General features: G+C 44.6%; 1 protein-coding gene across 2 annotated transcripts in view; it reads left to right on the top strand.

Moving 5' to 3' along the window:
* Positions 1–19,970, top strand: part of VAV3 (vav guanine nucleotide exchange factor 3) — a 358,235-nt gene that overhangs the window by 161,854 nt on the left and 176,411 nt on the right. For both annotated transcript variants that reach the window (XM_064488784.1, XM_031457711.2), the window contains exons 3-6: positions 9,333–9,391; positions 11,805–11,870; positions 16,939–17,047; positions 18,776–18,868. In XM_064488784.1, the coding sequence (XP_064344854.1) occupies positions 9,333–9,391; positions 11,805–11,870; positions 16,939–17,047; positions 18,776–18,868 (327 nt within the window). The remainder of the gene's footprint in view (positions 1–9,332; positions 9,392–11,804; positions 11,871–16,938; positions 17,048–18,775; positions 18,869–19,970) is intronic.

Here is a 19,970-nt window from a genome sequence, read left to right as displayed (position 1 = left end):
GTGAGTAATCAGGGTTTACCGACAGGGTCCACACTAAATTCCCTTTCATGGCAGCGAACGGACTAAAATTGCCACATAATCCTTGCAGACTGGGTCTCCACTCTCCGTGTAAAGGCAGGAATGATGTGCAAATATGATGACACTTTCAAAACTAAAGTATTCCTTTTATAGCTGTGTACAAATAGTTGAATTCTTTATTATTTGCATACTAAGTGCAACACATCCTAAAGGACTGGTGTCAATTTAGGAGAAGCAGTGTTTATGTTTGTTCTGACTTCCAACTAGAGAGCTGTGCTTTCAGACAGCTAACTCTGCACCGATGGATTTCAGGTTTCATCTGCTTTGCTAGTTGGGCCCAGGGGATGGTTAGAACAGTGTGTATGAGAAGTTACAACTCCTTTTTATGTGGTGTGAGAAAATCAGCATTGCTGGTACCAGTTTGCTTTTTTCTGCCGACTCTTTAGTCTGAAAGTGTTAATTTTGAAACCACCTCTGTGAATTGTAGTAGAGTGAGTTTTATGATCTGCTGGAACGTGTATGTGTGGTTCTGGAATCTGTCTGGAGCACAGCAGACAAAGTAGTCAGCTCGGACTGAACAGGAGAAACGTGGGGAGAGTAGGCAGGTGGGGCTGGACGGGGACGGGGGCAGATCCGACCAATTGACAGGTCTTGAGTGCATTCTGAAGAGTTTGATCTCTGCATGAGGGTGGACAGCTGAAGATGTCAGGGTGGGCGCAGTGGTGATGGCAGCGTGCTCGGGTGGACAGTTCTGTCACATCATGCAGTCTCTGTGGCAGCCACGTGGAAGATGGATTTGAAGGGAGGGAACCTCACGGCAAGGAGACCCGTGGGAGGGCCAATGCTGTAACTGAGGCGAGAGACAGAGAGGGCCTGGGCTAAGGTGGAAGCCCAGAAGGGAGAAGGAGTTGGGTCTGAGAGAAATTTAAAAGGATGAGTTGATAGGTTGGGTGTGAGGGAGAAGTACCAGTCTGGGAAGTTCCCCGATGCCTGGGCAGGTGAGGGAGAGGAGTGAGACTGTGGGCTCACTGGGGACGTGGAGCAGAAACAGGGCTGGAGGAAGGATACTGGGTGGGGTCAGAGACAAAAAGACCACAGTGGTAGCGGAGATGCCTCAGGAGACAAGTGCAGGTCTGTTTGGTTTAGGAACCGTTTGCTGACTGACTTTGTCTCTTGGAACCTGAAGACTATTCACTGTCAACCAAATAAGGAAAATATTACTCAGGACACGGCAACTTCAAAGAGCTTCTCAGAGAGTGAGGGGCAAGTGGACCTGCTTAGAGCGTGAGGTGTTCACCCCGGCGTGTGTGATGATGGAGGGGGTGGGGCCAGAGGTGGTTAGTCTCACCCATCAGGCCTGTCGACCTGCAGACGGTCTGGGAGATTCCCTGCTGCTCCTCCCCCACGGTGGGGTGGCCCCGGGCCGCCTCTTCCAAAGAGCGTCCCTTGCTTGGTCCTTCAGGCTGAGGGGGACAGCCAGCTTAGCCTTGCTCTCTCCTCGGGGCTGCGGGTGTACTTTGCAACACGAGGCCTGTGTTTTCTCTCACCTCCCTTGGGGTCTCTCCCACTGGAGGGTGGGGGCTTTGAGAGTGGGAATTGTGTCATCTCCATTTCGTTAGCCTCGGCACGCGGAGTTCACCAGCTGTGTCTGGCCCGTCGTGAGCGTTCAGTGGGTGTCCACTGAGCAAACGCAGGAGATTCATAGACAGGATGGCGAGCTGCAAAGAACAGTCGTCGGGGCAGAAGAGAGGGGACCTGGGTTCTGGTGCCAGTTCTGCGGCTGTTGGTTCTTTGACCTTGGGCAAGCTAGTTCATTTTTCTGGGCCTTGGCTTTCTTAGAGGCAAAGGAGGAGAGTGAATGTGAATTAAGAAATCTGTGAATCGTCTTCAAGAGGTCCCTGGATTTCTTGAGACGAACTGCAGTGTTGTGTGTACTTACGTATCTATGTGTATGTGTGTATTTGTATTTATACACACACGCATTCACACGTAGTTTTTTTTTTTTTTCCTGAGGAAAGGACCAAGAGCTTTCATCATATTCTCAAAGGGCTCTGTGACTTAAGGTAATTAAGAATCACTGAATGAAATGTGGTGATGGCTCTAGAACTTCTCTGTAGAATGGAGCTGGGAAGGGTGGCCATATGGTTGCAGGTAGGGATTCAGCTAAAGGACTTGTCCTGAAATTGTGATTAAATGACAAACACACTCTAGTGACACAGATTTTTGTATTTATTTGAGGCAGTGAGGTGTGGAGGTGATGGAGGTTTGGAGGAGGTGTCTCCTGAAGCCCAGCCCTTTGTGCTGTCACTTCTTTGAGTTCTTTTAATTCTACACGAGCTGTATGTAATTCTGGTCCTTACTAGTGTTGTCTTCACGAGCCGACTAGGCATGGAATATTTGTTTGTTTGTTTTGTTTTATTTCACTAAAGTTCCCATTAGCAAGGTCAAATTCAGTTGGCTTCTGCTGTTTTGCCAAACCCCCTCCCCATGGCAAACATCTCCTCTGTCCCTGCTTCATATTGGGGATCTTAATTTTGGGAGCAGGATGAATGCCCATCATTGTCTATTCTTTCTTCTCTTTTCTGCTCTCTGTGACATACTTTTGTATAACAGGAGGGCATATTTTTATTTATTTGGATTAAACCTTAATTACACAGAAGCAGAAAATGGATAGTAAATAGAAGAAAAACGTTTACCATCTACAGTCTTCATTTTTTGAAAATATGATGTTATAATTAGACAGCTAAGCATCTGTTGGTGGCTGTTAACAGACACTGGCCATCATGTGCTTTGTTCATGTGAATTCACAGCATAATTTATTAGATGTATTCACAGCCATTGGGAAGCTTTCTTTTGTCTCCTATGATGACTTGAGGTAGATATCACATTTTATTTTCTGAAGTGCTTCGCAAAGACCAAATCTACCAATGATAAAAGTATTAGGCATTAGGGAACAGAAGTATGAGACATTCTTCCGTGGTCTCCCAGCTAGTGAGAGCGGCAGCTGGAATTTGAAGCCAGAATATCTGATTCTTAAGCTTGCACTCCTAACCAGTCTAGCATCTGACTTTCCTAAAGAGAGGTTCTTTTTCTCTACAGAGTTTTACTTTAGAAGTCTCAAAATTATTCACATAGACTAATTCTTGCATTTCTGATCTGTATCAAGGCCTGTACAAACTGTAATTTGGACCACTGAAACCCAAATAGGCACTCTACACTTTTGAACAATGGAGATTTCTTTCTCAGGGTTCACAATCTTCCTGATACGGAAGTAATGTTTTGCTCAAAGACTTTGTACTGCTTTGCTTTTCCCAGAGAAATGCGAGGGTTTTTTTTCAGCACCATCCTACAGTATTCAAAGCACCAACCAGGTATTTTTAGGAAAGATCTAAACACGCTGCTAAAAATGACGCCAAGCTGCAGTGTATCCTAATGGGATAATTTACTGTGTGAAATAAGAATTGCAGAGAAAATTAAGATAATGAGTTCTGTCGATTTCCTAGGAGAGAGAAGGTGAGACGGATTGTTCGTCTGAAGCTCACCATCTGGCTGGGTTTAGAATGAGGCCTCACTGTCAGCGAGTCGGGTCCCTGGGTCATTCCAGGTCTCTGGCTGCCCTGGCTTGCACCCCGTCTAGTCTCCCTGCCTGTCCTTCTGTCTGAATTACTCAGCCCAGCCCTTCCAGGTCCACACTCCCAACCGTGTCCTCCGGGGCCTGCGTTTTTCTTCCCTGACGTCACAGGACACTTACCTGCAGGAACCCGGGTGTGGTGGCATCGCCACCCTGGCTGCACGGTCACTTCATGCCGCGGTGCTGCTGACCCTTCTCCAGCCGCCCGGCTTGTCCGGCACTCGGGGCGCACGCCCGCCGCCCCCTGATTCCCCTTGCAGAGCCCACCTCCTGGGAGGGTCCCTTCCCCGGAATCCAGCTCCCTGTTCAGGAATCTTAATAGCCTTCCCACTGGGGCAGGGAGAGGGCTAGGAGAGAAAACTTCGGAACAGAGAGCTCGAGGAGATAAATCCAGTTGGTGAGCACCGCTCGGCAGGCCTGTGTGTGGTCCCCGTGGTCCCCCCCGGTTCTTCCCTGTGTCCACGGCCTCGTTAACCGCGGGCCTCGGAAGGAGCCGCGTGACACCGCTTCTGCACAGATGACTTGTGTTCCTTACAGTTGACACTGTCAGCAGCGCAAACGTGCTGGATCAGCAGAGTGAGAATTCCCCCGAAGGTCCCATGAGGAGCATAGTTAAAATGGATGGCTTTATTAGTGTACAATATTGCCATCCCGTTTTTGCAAACTGATTTTATTTCATGGCTTTTAAACTGACTAATGGGGGTGGTCAAAATAGAGCTCAAACTAAATAAAAATGATCATTGGGGGGGCAGCTTTGATGGCGGTGGTGCCACTGTGTCTCTGGATTTGAGGAGTAAGCAACTCTTCCTGATACTTAATGCTTAAGGTTTATAAGGGCTTCTCCGTGGTATGGTCTCACTCTCCAGGGGTGTGTGAATTTGTGCAGATTTTTTGAAGAACAATGGTTATACCTTTTGACCTAGTCCTCTCCTTTAGGAATCTTTCCTAGAGAAATACCTGCACGCAACTGAATAAATCCTTGTCAAGGATGGTAATTGAAGCGTAGTAGCAAAATGTTGAAAAAGGTCACTGGCCAGAGAATGGTTAAATCCTTACGTTCTGTATACTTACACCAGAATGTTACACATCATCAAAACGAATAAAGTGGATCTATATGTGTTGGTACTGCTCTCTGTGATATAGTGTTAAATGACGAAAGCATGTCGTAGGAAAATCTGTATAATAGAAACACATTATGTAAAATAATAAGAAAAATAAATAAGATTCTGCCGAGAGTCATACCAGACTCGTAGCTCTAGTCTCCTTTAGACAGAAGGTGTGAGTGGTGTAGGGGACTTCTTTTATGTATTACTGTATTATTTCAATAGACAAACATGAGTCCTTTTGAAATATTTTTTTTCTTGAAATCATTGAATTCTAATTTTTTTTAAAGTATAGTCAATGACAGTGTGTCAATTTCTGGTGTACAGCATAATGTCCCAGTTATGCATATACATACATGTATTCATTTTCATATTCTTTTTTATTAAAGGTTATTATGAGATATTGAATATAGTTCCCTGTACTATACAGAAGATAATAGTTTTTTTTAATCTATTTTTATATATATTGGTTAACATTTGCAAATCTCAAACTCCCAAATTTGTCCTTTCCCACCCCCTTTCCCTGGGAACCATAAGATTGTTTACTATGTCTGCAAGTCTATTTCTTTTGTAGATGAGTTCATTAGTGTCCTCTTTTTTATTTCTTCCTTTTTTTTTTTTTTTTTAAGATCCCAGATATAAGTGATATCATATGGTATTTTTCTCTCTCTCTGGCTTACTTCACTTAGAATGATGACCTCCAGGTCCATCCATGTTGCTGTAAATGGCATTATTTTATTCTTTTTTATGACAGAATAGTATTCCATTGTATAAATATACCACAACTTCTTTATCCAGTCATCTGTTGAGGGACATTTAGGTTGCTTCCATGTCTTGGCTATTGTGTACAGTGCTGCTGTGAACATTGGGGTGCATGTGTCTTTTCTAATTAGAATTCCCTCCAGATATGTGCCCAGGAGTGGGATTGCTGGATCATATGGTAAGTCTGTTTTCAGTTGAGGAGTCTCCATTACTGTTTTCCACAGTGGCTGCACCAAACTACGTTCCCACCAGCAGTGTAGGAGGGTTCACTTTTCTCCACACCCTCGAAATATTTTAAAAAGCAAATACATATTTAAATAAGGGAATCAGTGTTAGTGTGGAGTTAGGTCCAAGGTCCTGTGGGGACACAGAGGACCCAGACTGGAGGTGGGAGATGGTCAGAGAAGGCTCTGTGTAGGGACCAGCCTGGCCGAGTTCAGGATGGACATGAGAGAATGAGAACTTCTTGCTTGGAGCATCTGGAGCCTCCCCGGTGGGTGGCGGTGAGCCGGCCCTCCATGCTGTAACAGCTGGTCCAGGTTCTCCTGGGTTCTTCCTCCTGCCTCAGCCTCCACAGAGCAGCAGCCACTGTTGCTAAGTGCTGCTCACATTTCCATCTCTCCCCTGGCTCTACACCTGCTGTCTGAGTTCAGACCTCTCGTTTCTCACCTGGATGATTGAGAAACCCCCTGGTGGGTCTCCTGGCCCCCGTCTGTCTCCCACATTCTTCTGCTCTGGTCTGCCCTTCACTTTGCTGAGTGATCTTCTAAAAATGCAGTTTGGGCCCTACTGTCTTCCTTAAACTTGGCCAATGATCCTTCATAGATTCTGAGGGGTAGCCCCCCTTCTCAAGCAAGCACAAGGGAGCCCTGCCCACCTCTCCCACCCTCCTCCTATGGTAACTCTTACTCATGAGATCTGGAATTTTTTTTTATTTCGTTACAAAGGCCACTCTTACCAAACAAAGGATGAATGTAGGTAAAGAAAATCCATGATGTGGATTTAGTAGCTGGTTGTCAGCCTATTAACTTGCAAATATTCTAACTAGTTATTCCCCTCTCTGGGAGTTAATATCCATATTTCATATTATTTGGGGCAACAGTTTAGAAATGAAGACATTTCAAGGCAAATAGCCTTCCTCCTGCCCTTGGGGATATTTTCTTTTGTAAATACACTCTTGAATGGACGTTTCGAATGGCAGGTCATTCTTCACACAGAGGACTTGAGACTGTGGTGTTAATTTGTGTACCTATCCCTTCTAAATGCGGACACCCTCCACCTTTGTAGAATACACACTGTTCTAAAAACACTGCGTTGACCAAACAGTCTTTATTTGCTTTGGCTAAACTTAGAGTTAATGGACGGACTTGATGTACAAAAAGACAGGCACAAGGAGTGATGGTCCTCAGGCAGATTCAGTTTATGACATGCTACACATTATCCTTCTGTCTCGTCCACTGAATTTGTATTTTATGTTATTTTTCTATCATTGATTTACTTAACAAAATAAATATTTTACATATATTTTATTAATATTTAAATATTTACTTAGATAAATATTTTGTTAAGTAAATAATAGGAATTGGTTTCAGCTTGTTGATGTTCAGAAATGTTTGTACTTAAGAGTCAGTGCAGAATGTGACAATGAATATATATATGTTCATGTATAACTGAAAAATTGTGCTCTACACTGGGATTTGACACAACATTGTAAAATGATTATAAATCAATAAAAAAGTTAAATATATATATACCACAGTAAAAAAAAAAAAGTCAATGCAGGAGTGATATAATAGACTGTCATCTGGCTCCCTCTGGTGGACAATTGTATGAAAACAATCAAACCACACATTCTCACGTGGAGCGGGGGACGGCTTGTGAATAGTTCTGGTGTTTCAACTTGGGTTAAAGTAAATAGTAGCGATAGTAAAATACATAACGATGCTAATGCTGTTGCTGTTTCTCTTGTTATTGAGTAGTGACACTGTGGGACCACGGTGAAAAAAGAACTAGAAGCTGACTTCATCCCATGACTTTAGAAAAGTGCCACCCCAGGATAAGGCTGAGGCTAAAATTCAACAGTTTACAGTCTAAACACGACTCCACAGATTATTCTGGGATCTCCCCAATAGCTAGAGATTTCACTCAGGAGTACCTATTTTTAGAAATTTAGCAAATGATTATTTTTTATGTTGAATCTGTTTATTGTGATGCATTTATTATTTGTCCATTCGTGATCTTTGAATCTACAGACTCGCTGAAGATGCTTTATCTTTATTATGGAAATTAATCGGTATCAAGTTTTATCTCGGTGGTCATTTCTTGCTCTTCAACAAGGTTAACCAGGAAGAAATTGCATAAAGGCTTTCAATGAAATTTTGTTTGTATATAATAATAATTTTATATAATAATAAAGCTCATATTTATTGAGTGAAGCGTTTCATGAGGATTATCTTATTTAATTTTTTCTGTGACTCCGTGAGGCAGGTAGGTGGCGGTTATTTAACCACATTGCATAGAGGCTGGTAAAGGTGCGCTTAGCTCATCCGGGTGTCTCATTTCAGAGTGAAGGGTTTGTAAGCACACAACATACCACCTCCTGAGGTCAGTGATAAGTAAGTCGTGTGTGGCTAATACCCGTACGGGACTCCTGCAGGGTGCTGGCGACTTTTCTTTTTGTGTTTCCGTCTTTGAACTGAAGAATTCGAAGATTGTCTCAACCCAGGGAGAGAATTTTACCTTTTTTAAAAATTCTTATTCTATTCAGTAGAACCTCTTTAAAGTTTACTTAGAGAATTAGGACAAATTATATCTATTATCATAGAAACAGGCTTCATGTGAAAAAACACTGAAGCTCACTGGCTTCCTCACTAAGTCTTTGAAAGAGATGCTGTTGGGTACCAGTACCTTTGCTAGCTACTGACGGTAAAGCTGCCGCAGGGTGCCCTGAGGGCTAGGTACTGAAGATCTTCAAGAAGAATTTTTGAGACAGATACAGATAATCAAGGGTAATTTAGGAAATTCTGTTTCTGAAAATACTCAGAACACGGCAATTTTCTCAGAGTTGGCAATTATAAAGAACAGCTACCATTTAAACACTTTACATGCATTTTTAATTCTTATAACAATCTACTGATGATGAATAATCTAACTTAATTATTATAGGCAGTATCTGGATGAGAAAACGGAAACCCAGAGGAGTTAAATAGTTGGCCTGAGGTAATACGGCGAATAAATGGCGAAGTCAGGATCAGAACCCACGTGGTTCGGCTCGAGAGCCCATCCTTCAGACCACTTTGCTGTACAGCAGTGCTGACCGGTAGAACTTTCTGTGATAACAGAAATGTTTGGGGTCCGTGCAGTCCAGTACCATAGCCACTAGCCACACGTGGCAACCGAGCACTTGAAATGTGGCTAGCACAACTTAGAAACTTAATTTTTTGTTTGTAAACTTTTTATTAATTTAAGTAGCCTCGTGTGGCTAGTGGCTGTGGTTTTGGACAGTGCAGCTTTATCATTCATCGTGTAGGAGTGGAGATGTGAGACCTTTAGGATGACCCTGTCTAACTCCTTGCTTTTACTGATCCAGAAACTGCAAACCAGATGGTTGGTGCCCTGCTTAGAGTCATAAAGTGAAAGAAAGGGGCAAAATTATAACCCAGGTTTTTATCCTTTTCAGTTACAGCTCTTCCCCTTCCGCACTTTGTTTACATTTCTGCTGCCATTGTTAATAGGAGATTGTAAAACTCCTTTTTCCAGAAAAATGTTTTTTTTTTTTTCTGAAATACACGTCCAGTGAATACTTTCCTCTTTTTCAGGTAATAGAAACATTATCACGACTTTCTCGCACTCCTATAGCGTTGGCCACGGGAATCAGGTAAGCTAGTTTCTCGGTGGGTCATGGGTCCCACTCAGTTCCATGAAATGATTATTTATCGAATGGTTACTTCTTGTAAAGCAGTGTGCATACGGGGACCGAGTCCCATTCATGCAGAGTGCCTGGTATATAAGGGCCCAGGACACGTCTGAAATTTATTGAGCAAGTAAGAATTTATTCATAGACCTGAATAAGATGCGTTGGCTAAAAATTGTTCTCAATTCACTGGTGACTGTCACTGATAGTTTTTTTTTTTCTTTTACTTCCTCTAACATTACTATACACGTGATTCATCAAGATAAACATAAATGCTTACTTAAATATTTTAAAAGATATTGTTGCATATTTATATCCTGTAGGCCATAACAGTAAGTCACAGCTTTTAGGAGTTTAAGAAATAACCAGACAAGTATGAAATATGTGTACAAAGATGTGTATTGAAAGCTTGGCACCAAATGAAAAACTTGAAAGTACAGCTGACCTTTGAACAACGTGGAGGTTGGGGCATCGACCGTCTACACAGTCAAAAATTCGAGTGTAACTTAGAGTCGGCCCTTTGCATCCTCGGTTCCTCCGCATCCGTGGCTCCAACCAACCACGGATTGTGTAGTATCGTAGTATTTACTGATGAAAAAACCCCACATTTAAGCTGATCTGTGCAGTCCAAACCCTGCTGGCCAACTGTAAATTGGTTAAACAAATTATTCCCTCTCCGTGCACTGAAGCATTATGCAGTCAGGAAGCGCAGAAGCGTAGGTGTAGATGTTGTGTAAGCCTTTTCTGCTTAAAATACTGCATTGTCAAGTCGGATCAGTCAGAAAGCTGCATTATTAGTACCGTTAGAAATACAGAAAGTCTCAGCAGCCACGCAGCCAGACCACGTGGAGATAGAATGGGTCTCATCTTTCACCTGGTTTTCTCGGGGTTCCATAATTCAGTCTTCAGCCATTATGGTTCCCTATGACCTGTGTCTCTTCTGTTGCTTCCATTTTTCTGTGTCCATCTCACATTCAGATTCTGAAAGAAAGGATCCAGGCATGTCTCACAGGACTGACTGATCAGCAGTGGCGGGGCAGCCCCGTCCCTGGGTACAAAGCACGGGGACCTGGGGGAGGGCACCCTACAGACCCTTTCTCAGAAATGGGCCATGACTTAGGCAGCTTCCTACAGAAGTAGTCTGTAGGCTTGGATGAATGTTCCACGCCTTGTGGTTTTCTCTTCAGTACATGATTATCTTTCCGCGTCAACATATATTTTATGTTACATACAAACAGCACATTTTGAAATAGCATGATTTTTTAAAGTATATATTGTTGATTCTGAAAGGATATATGTTAGAAGGGTTTTTTCCTTTCCAATTTTTCTTATTTATATTTTAAATTTTTTCTACACTGGACTTGTATAGGAGTATAATAAAATGCTTCAAAATTTATTTAAAACAAGATTTTGAAACGGGCATTTCTCACACATTTTAATTTATTTGAAAACTGGGTGTTCCTCAGATGCCTTAAGTAGTAAGTTAATCCATAAATGATTGTGAAAGTATTTCAATATACTAAGTATAATTATTTAGTAATTATTTAGTGTTTATGTGCTATTTGAATGGATCTTCTTGTTTTTATGAAACCTATGACATATTGTCTGCGTATAAAGAAAGGGTAAAACTTTTGGTACTAGAGTATAATTACTGTGATTTTATTAGACATAAATTAGGGCATTATGTTGGTGTTACAAATAAAGTTCATAGCATGGGGCAAAGCAAGAAACCAATGGCTAGGAATAGGGAATAAATTAGTAATTTCCTTTGACCAGGGGACAAAGAAAACAGTGCACTCTCCCTGTGGCCTGTTTGACTCATTTGTCCAGTCGATGAAAATAGAAAATGCAACTTACATGGCTTATAGTCTGAGTAGAGAAGTGTATTGGGGCAGTGGTCACACATAGAGGACATGGCATTTTTGTCTCCTCATTTTCATCTACACTAGGGAACCAAGTCATGCTAGGATGATTGTCACCAGATAATTTGTCAATCAGATCAGATTCCATAAGGGAAAAGTCACGATTGCTGCAGGCAAGGGCCGCACGGCCCCCTGTTCTGTAAACTGGGGAGCCTGCAGGTGTGTGGCCGGTGGGGGACCAGGTGAGCCCATTAGCATGTCCACAACTGCTCACAGGACTGCAGCCACCCACGCTGATTGCTGCAGGTGATTGGGGTGGCACGTACCACGGCCTCCCTGGGGGACCCCAGACACAGCCATGGGGCAGGCCCTGTGGGAGAAGCCCGGACGGATGTCGTGTTAAATGTGGTGACTGAACCGAGCGCTTGGCAGCAGCTGAACTTGTACATTTAGTGAGAGGTTAACGCCCAGCCTGCTTGTTGCTTATTCACCTTTTTTGTTCCCCTCCCTCCCAGGCCCTTCCCAACGGAAGAAAGCGTTAACGATGACGACGTCTACAAAGGCCTGCCTGACCTGATAGAGTACGTTGAGCATTTTCTGCCACATCGCACTACTGCCGATTTCTGCATCCTCTGTGGATTTTAACCAGAGGTGTTAAGATAGCTCTCTGAAGGGGGAAAGTGGCTTAGTGATTAAGACACGTAAGAATTAACCTCAAACTCCTGATGGGAAGGGTCACAAGAAAATGTGCTCCAAAGGGCCTTTAATTCCCACTGTGTGTCCTGCCTTGTGCAAGTCTCTCTGGAGAGTCAAGAAACAAACGGCAGTGAAGTACCATTTGGAAGTTTCTCAAAGGCGTAGTAGAGGTGGTAGATAAGCCTGCAATCAGGCAAGCAAGAAACAAAGAGAGAAGTGGAATCTGCCGCCGGGCTTATAGCAGGACTGACGGCACTGCTGAGGAAGGGCGAGGTTAGCCTGGGCTGGAGTCATTCAGGGATGCTGTATTAGACAGTGTTGATTCTAAACAGAGGATCCTTTGGGGCTTTATCGTTGAATAGTCAGGAGAGGCTGAAGGTCCTTGCAGCTGATTATCTTATGCTGATTGAGTGACTTGTGCAGATTACAAATAAATATAAAACCTGATCCTTACTCCTCAAGGAACCAGTGTCAAAAGATCGGGTATGTTTGCAAAGAATTGTAATAAGACATAGATTATGCTCCAGGAGAGATTCAGATCCTGTGGAAATTCATCCACTTATCCGTCCTAATGCCCCAGCGCACGGAGCTTGTTCTTGCTCTAGGACTTTCACGCTTGGTGTTCTCTGCCTGCGTGGCTGACCCCTCAGCATTCAAGTCTTTGCTTAGCTGTCCCTCCCTGCGAGGCCTTCTGGACGACCCTGTCTAAGATTGGCGCCCCCCTGCCCTTGCTCTGTGTTTCTTTGGCGCTCACCTCTGTCTGAGGCAGTCTCGGTGTCCTTCCTTTATTGTCTGTCTCCTTATTAGAAGGTCAACTACGTGAGGTCAAGGTCTTTACCTTGTTCTTGGCTATCTTCCTAGAACTTCAACGTCTAGTAGGTCCTCAGTATTGCCTATTTTCTGAATAAATAGACCAGAGCTGCGTTAAGCACCTGCTCTTTTGCAGGCATGATGCTTCAGGGGGGCGCTCTGTCATAAGACCTCTGTCAGTCCCTGGGGACTGACTGAATGCACGTTTCTGCGCTAACCCTGTTCCACCCGCCCTCTCATGTTATGAGGTCGTCACTGCTATCACCGCATTTACACGAGAGAAAACTGAATCTTGAAAAGCAAAGTAACTTGCTGAAGATCATATCGCTAGTGAATAGTCGTCTTTGGACTTGAACCCAGGCAGCTCCTATTCTAAAGTACGCACCGCACTGACTCCCAGAAGCACCTGACTTGCCCCTCCAAGGACTTGCGGTCGGAGAGCATCGTGACAGGACCACGGGGGTGACCGGCAGCTCGTGCCCGAGGCGGCTGCATTGGGTGGGCTTCGAAGTCTTGTGTTTTATATGTATAGTAAGAATGTCTTCTTATCTCTTCTCAAATTCTCCAAGAACTCACTAATCTTAAGCAGTGGAGTTGCTGGCTGTCTCATTGAATTGGCTACAGTCGTCATAAAGTGACTGTGAGGTTACTGGCAGTATAATCAAATTCTTCAAAGTATTAGAAAGAATCTATTATTTCCAGTGCTGTAATGACGCTCTTTCTTAACCCCCACCAGTGGTCACTTAACGCCTACTAGTTTTTATAGTCATTCTCATGATGCCAGGATAGATCCTGTGAGGAGGTGTGTCTGGAGAAGACTTGGGCCCCCAGGCTGGCTGCTCCGAGTTGCAGCTCGGGCTCTGGGAGGCACGTCTGCTCCAGCTCGCCATCTGGTGGTGGGAGGTCCAAATGCCGTGCGTTTCCTGCGAAGGCTTGCTTTTGAGTTTGCTGTGATGGCTTGATGTTCAGCCTTAGCTTTGTTATGATCTCCAGGGGCTCATCTAGTTCACACTAACCTCTGGGGGTGAATAGCCTGAAGGGAAGCCCCCAGGACACGCACTGGTCTGCTCCCCACTGCAGAGGGAGTCGTTCTCCCCTCGCGTGGAGAGAGGCAGACGCAGGACGGCGTGGGGGGCGTGTGAGACGGCTGAGCTGTGCAGGGTCCTCGCTCCTCCAAGGTGTATGCTAAGGGGTCACACATGACTGTATACAGGCGGCCTGGACACTGGATAATTAATACAGGCTGCTGTTGATTTATTGACCATCTTGAAGAATCACAGGTCCTTCTTTCCTCCCCACTTGTTCACTTTATGCAAATCAGAATTTATTGACCGAACTGTTGGTGAGAAAAACAGCTTTGGTATGGGACTGAACAACAAAACCCGAACTGTTTTAGCCCAGTCTCAGTGTGTGTGTGCACGTGTGTCACTCCTGTAGTTCTCAGAGAAAAATCTGCATTTATCCATGTGCTCCTCTCCCCACCCTCATGGGAAATAGCAAAAAATAAAAAATAAATTAAAAAAAAAAAGAGAGGGATAGAGAGAGAGACTTAAGCAAGATGATGGAGTTTTTGCTTGGTAGTTATTTTGGGTTTTTTTGGTTTTGTTTTTATTTTGTTTTGGTTTTTGTTTTGGTTTTTTTTTGGTTAGGGGCGGCGGTTGGAGGGTCAGAGGCAGGAGAGCTGGGGTTAAGAATGCCAAAGAAGTGGATTTCACAGCCTGCTTTCCTTCTGAACTCATCAGACTTTCCTGTCCTTTGCTGAGTTACAGAAAGTGCTCGAACCAGTTTAACTGCCCCCACCCCGTGCTCTCAGGCTGGGCTGCCTGCCTAAGCCCCTCAGTGTGGAAACTGGAGATGCCAGTGTGACTCACCATCTCCCCAGTTTTCCTAAGTAGAAAGTCTTTCACTGTCCCTGGTTCTCCCCGTCCTGCTTGGTCCCCAGGTCTGGTTGGCTCTACCTGACAGCCTCCAAAGTCTCTGTTTCTCGCCACATCTGCCTTTTCCCGAGTTACGGCGCTCGTGACCTCTCCCCACAGTATCTCCTTTCTTGGCTTTCTGATCCTCCCTGCCTGTCTTCTTGACCCTTCACCCCACCCCTCTAAATGCCCCGTGGTCCCCAGATGCTCAGGTAAGGCCGAGCTCACAGAGTGCAAGGCCCTTCTCAGTTTGGTTCAGCTCTTCCCCTGGGGCTCACCTGACTCACCTGGGCATGCTGGACGGGACGCCCCACTTCGTGCTGTGGACCCTGCACTGGGCACGCTGGACGGGACGCCCCTCTTCGTGCTGTGGACCCTGTACTGGGCATGCTGGACGGGATGCCCCGCTTCATGCTGTGGACCCTGCGCTGGGCACGCTGGACGGGACACCCCACTTCATGCTGTGGACCCTGCACTGGGCACGCTGGATGGGACGCCCCCTCACGCTGTGGACCTTGAGCACTGCTCTGCCTTTGCACTGTTCACGTCCATTGTCTCGGTGCTCTTCCCGTCTGTCTTCTCATTCAGTGTGTCACCCCCGAGGGTGGAAACTGTCGGCCTCTTCTGCAGCTCTGTCTCCTGGAACATAGCATTGACTAAGCAAATATTCATTGACTAAATTAGTGAAGACATTCAAGATCCAGGCTGTGAAGGCTCCCCTGACTTCATTCGTCGGAGCTCCTCTCGCTCTGTCCTCTGCGCGTGTAGAATGATGTGTTGATGTGCTGTTCTCCACGCTGGCCCCTGGGAGGGTCCTGGGACTTCACCCCTGCACTGCTGGCACTCACAGGTCCTGCACTCCGCACAGTCTTAGTCAACACTAGGTGGTGGGTGGGCGGGCAATCCTGGGATGATTTCCTTCCCAGAGCAGAGTTCTCGCAAGACTTCTCTTACCACCAGGTACCTCAAGGCACCTTCCTTCCTTTTGGAAGTTCGTTGCTGTCAGGGACCTCTAGATAATGCTTCACGACAAACACAGGCAACCTTGTGATCGCACCTTCTTTGAAAGATGCTCCACGTTGCAGAATGACACTTACAGTTGCAGTGTTTTCATTTTTGTCTGTACCGATTTATAATGTTCTGTCCACATGGGCCCAAAAGAAATAATAAGAGTTGGCGGTGTTGAAGGAGTTGAGTTTTTTTTTCAGGGAGATGTTACTGCTTCCTTCTAACGCATCTAAATGTACTAATCTTAGGTATTTGATGTAATTAGTTAATGGAAGCTATTTATTTGTAGGACTCTTGAGCTGCAGGGAGAAACTTAAGGAGCAGGAACAGAATGGTGACGAGTGGAAGCAGCTGTTTCTCCTTTGACTGACTAGGTTTACAATCACACATGAAGGGTTTAGGACAGACACATCTGTCTGTCACTCTGTAAGTGCTCGTGGACGTTTTAAGAAATAGGGATTATTTCCCACCGCCAGGAGACCCGCAGAAGAATTTAAATGGCTTTTAAAAATGACTTGCAGCCTGGGGACCATTTCTTGAAACAAAATACGAATAAAACAAGTAAAAGCAGAAACTGGCTGAAAGGGGACCTGTGGGGACCCTCTGAGTGGCCTTGAAAACCACTGCCCTGGATACTGAAAATTACAACCCTGCAGAAACTGATGCTTTAAAAAAGACTGTTCATAACATATTAGATCCTCCCCAACTCCCCTGTCTTCTCCGTGTTACACCCTTTAAGGCAGATGATGAAATGGAGGCCTTGACAAAGGGAAAATGGGGGGCAGCATGATAACAGCCGTGAAGGTGCTCAGAGCATAAGACAGATGGGGGGTTTAAATCCTGGCTCCGCCGTTTGCCTGGCTGTGTTATCCTGGGCAGGTCAGAGACCCTTTTGTCCTCCCCAAGTCCTCATCTCTAGAACTGGTCAAGGAATAGTGCCTCCCTGGTAACACAGCCAGAGCTGGGCCCAGGCGACCTGGGTGAGACGATCGTGGTGCCCAGTGAATGCTGGCTGTCCCTGCGGGCCCCGGGGGTTCTGCTGTCATTTGTCCTTGTTCTTAGTAGGAGGGGCAGAGCTGTGAAGGAAGCCTTTGACTCTTTCCACTCTTTCTATGTGATTTCCTCCCTGGATTTTCTACCGAAATCCAGCCAGCTGTTTCTCACCATCGAATTTATTGCGTGGCAGAAAATGACATTCGCGTTATCCCCTCTGTTGCAGTGAAACCCGTGCGGAGGACGAAGAGGGCCTGTACGACTGTGTGTACGGGGAGGACGAAGGTGGTGAGGTGTACGAGGACCTGATGAAGGCAGAGGAAGCACAGCCGCCCGTAGGCCTCTCACTTGCCTGCTTTTTACGTTACTCTGAGTATTTTTTAGGAAAGTGACTATTTGAAGGGCTAATGAATATCATTACTTATGTAACTTCTGCTGGGGTAGTTTTTTGTTTGTTTGCTTTTTTATCTTTCCTTGCTCATAACTATGTAACCATGGCTCGTTACTGCATCTGGAGACATAGGAACGTGGCATTTTATAGTTCAGAACAACCATAGGGGGTCTCTGGTCTAATCGTTTCATTTTACTAGTAAGAGAGCCGAATCTGAGTAAGTGACATGTCACCCCCTAAATAATGGCAGAGTGGCAATAGAACATAATTTCGGGGTAATTGTGAAATTGCATTGTTATGAAGGGAAATCTCTTTTACCAAAGCAGGTAAATCTACTTTAAATTTGATGTAGCATAAAATATATGTTAAATCGTATTTCTCTTTGTTAGGGGTTGATAGGAGATACTTCTCCTTTCGTTTCATTGTAGGTCTCCTAGCCTTTATACTATATTATAAACTTAGTTTCACATGTCACCATAGTCAATGTGAGCCCACAAAGCTTTGTCTGCCGCTAAAGTATCTAAAACATTCAGAATTACTTTGAATGATTTTCTCAATTTCTGTAATTTGAAATGGAAAAAAAAAAAAAAGATGAGTTGCTTAGCATAGTTGTTTTTTTTTTTTTTAAATATGAAAAGCTTTCTACATCTGCTGAGTGGTAGTTGAGGCTCCTCCCGTGCTCTGGTGAGTCCACTCAGCATCTTTGTCTGCTTACATTTAATAAAAGCCTGGCAGGTTGTCAGGGGCCCAGACAGGGAGGTAGCTTCTGTGGGATGGAAACAGGTGTCCTGGCCTGTGTTTGAAATGCCATGATGTACGCTTTAACCCGGCGCACGAGCTGACGGGACGCCCCTGGCAGCGTTTTAAGAGTGAGGTGACAGAGTATCATCTGGACCTCCTTTAAACTGCTTTGAGCACCAGCAGATGCTGTATCGTCCTTCCCGGGGTCGGTCGTCCCTCAGCTGATGGCGCTTGTGTGGTGCTGGGTTAACGGTGATGATAGATTCGTGCCCGGGGCCCTTCCTGTGGACTCCTCAGGGTGTTAAGCCTCTACATGGGTCATCTCATTTACAGCTCCTTGGGCTGGGGACTGTAATTCTATTTTATAGATGAGAAAACTAAGACACATAACAAGCTAATAACAGTAAAACTGGGCCTGGAGCCCAATTCTGACTGATCCCAGAACCTTTGGTCTTCATGCTGTGTCCCTCTGCCTTCAGTCTGAAACTCGTAGTAAAAGAGCCAAACACCAAGATGTTAACTCTTGAAAAACTATTTTAAGGTTTTTACTTACCAAATATCCTTTTATTGTTTTTGCAGCTGTTTCTACAGCACTTGTAGAGGATGCTGTGCACTAAGAAAGTGATATTAAACACCATTCCTGATGTTTCCACATTCAGTAACATTTATAATAAAATAGACGTTTCAATTTAAAGAGTGTCCCTAGACTCAAAAGTTTATTTTTGATTATCTAAAACTTTTTCATTTTCATTGTTCAAATTTCTTTAAAAAGCAAACATACTTTACAAACACAGTTAAATATATCTTTCAGTTATGTGTTTTATTAGAATGGAATGCTTAGAAAAATCAATAATTTTGATTTCTAGCTTCAGCCAGAGTGTTAATACATGAATTTGGTTAAATAATTTAAATTTGAAAATTCTAATTGCAGAAATGTCCAGAAAATGATATACGAAGTTGCTGCCTAGCAGAAATTAAGCAGACGGAGGAAAAATATACAGAAACATTGGAGTCAATAGAAAAAGTAAGTCATCGGGTGTCATTCTTGATGGTCAGATACCACCTTGTATAATTAATGTATTGGGCTCAAGGTCGTTCTGCTGTGTCTGTGTGTTGTGATTGTCTGTAGAACTTCGGGTTTAAAGATCTCAAAGCAGATTTATTCATCCCACAACTGTTTATTGATTTCTCAGTACCTAAATGGTACTATTCTAGAGACTGAGGATATAGCAGTAAACATGACAGAACTCTGATTTTCATGACACCTTCTCTCTTGTGGGAGGGTTTATAATTTAAGTAAATAATATGCCAGGTGGTGGTAAGTCCTCTGAAGAAAAACAAGGCAGAGGAAGGGGATAGAAGGTGATGGGGGAGGCTGGTATTATCCTGTGCAGAGTGGTAATGGACGGCCTCTTTGATCAGATCCTATCTAAGCAGACAGCTGAGTGAATTGAGGGAGCAAGCCACGTGGTGGCCAGAGCTGACAGTCCGCGGGGGACAGGCCCTCAGATGGGACGGTGTTCAGTGTGCTTCCGGGAACAGCAGGAGTCCAGGTGGCCGAAGCAGAATGAGTGAAGGGAGCAGTGAGATCAGAGGGGTGGTGAGCCCCTGGGTCACAGAGGGGCACACAGAGCATCTGGCTCAGAGCTGGAGCAGTTTGAGTAGATGTGGTATGATCGAATGTAAGTTTTTAACAGCTCTTTCTGACTCTTGTCAGGCAGGGGAGGAAACTGGAAAAAAGTGAGAAGGATATTGCAGTAATTAAGTTGACAGAAAATGGTGGTATTGGTAGAGGTGGTAGGGAGTGTCCAGATGCCAAATAAATTTTGAAAGTAGAGCTGAGTGGAATTTATGATAAATTAGGTAAAGGAGGTGTGGAAAAGAGCAATCAAGAATGCTAGGGTTTTAGCATGAGTAACTGTGTGGATGGTCAGGATGAGGACTGAGATGGGGAAGGACAGGTTTGGGAACCACCAGTCTATCAGGACCCAGTAAATTTGCAATACCTGTTAGCTTCCCTGGGGATGCGTTGAGGAGGAAGTGAGAGAGAAGAGTCTGACATCAAGAGGAAGGGGTGACTCAACATACAGATTGGGCCATTGTTGCCCTGGGGTGGTGTTTAAGGC

The sequence above is a fragment of the Camelus dromedarius genome, chromosome 9 (genome assembly GCF_036321535.1).
Source record: "Camelus dromedarius isolate mCamDro1 chromosome 9, mCamDro1.pat, whole genome shotgun sequence".
Taxonomy (NCBI): Eukaryota; Metazoa; Chordata; class Mammalia; order Artiodactyla; family Camelidae; genus Camelus; species Camelus dromedarius.
Note: the sequence above shows the minus strand (reverse complement) of the source record. Positions and strands in the feature narration are given on the sequence as shown.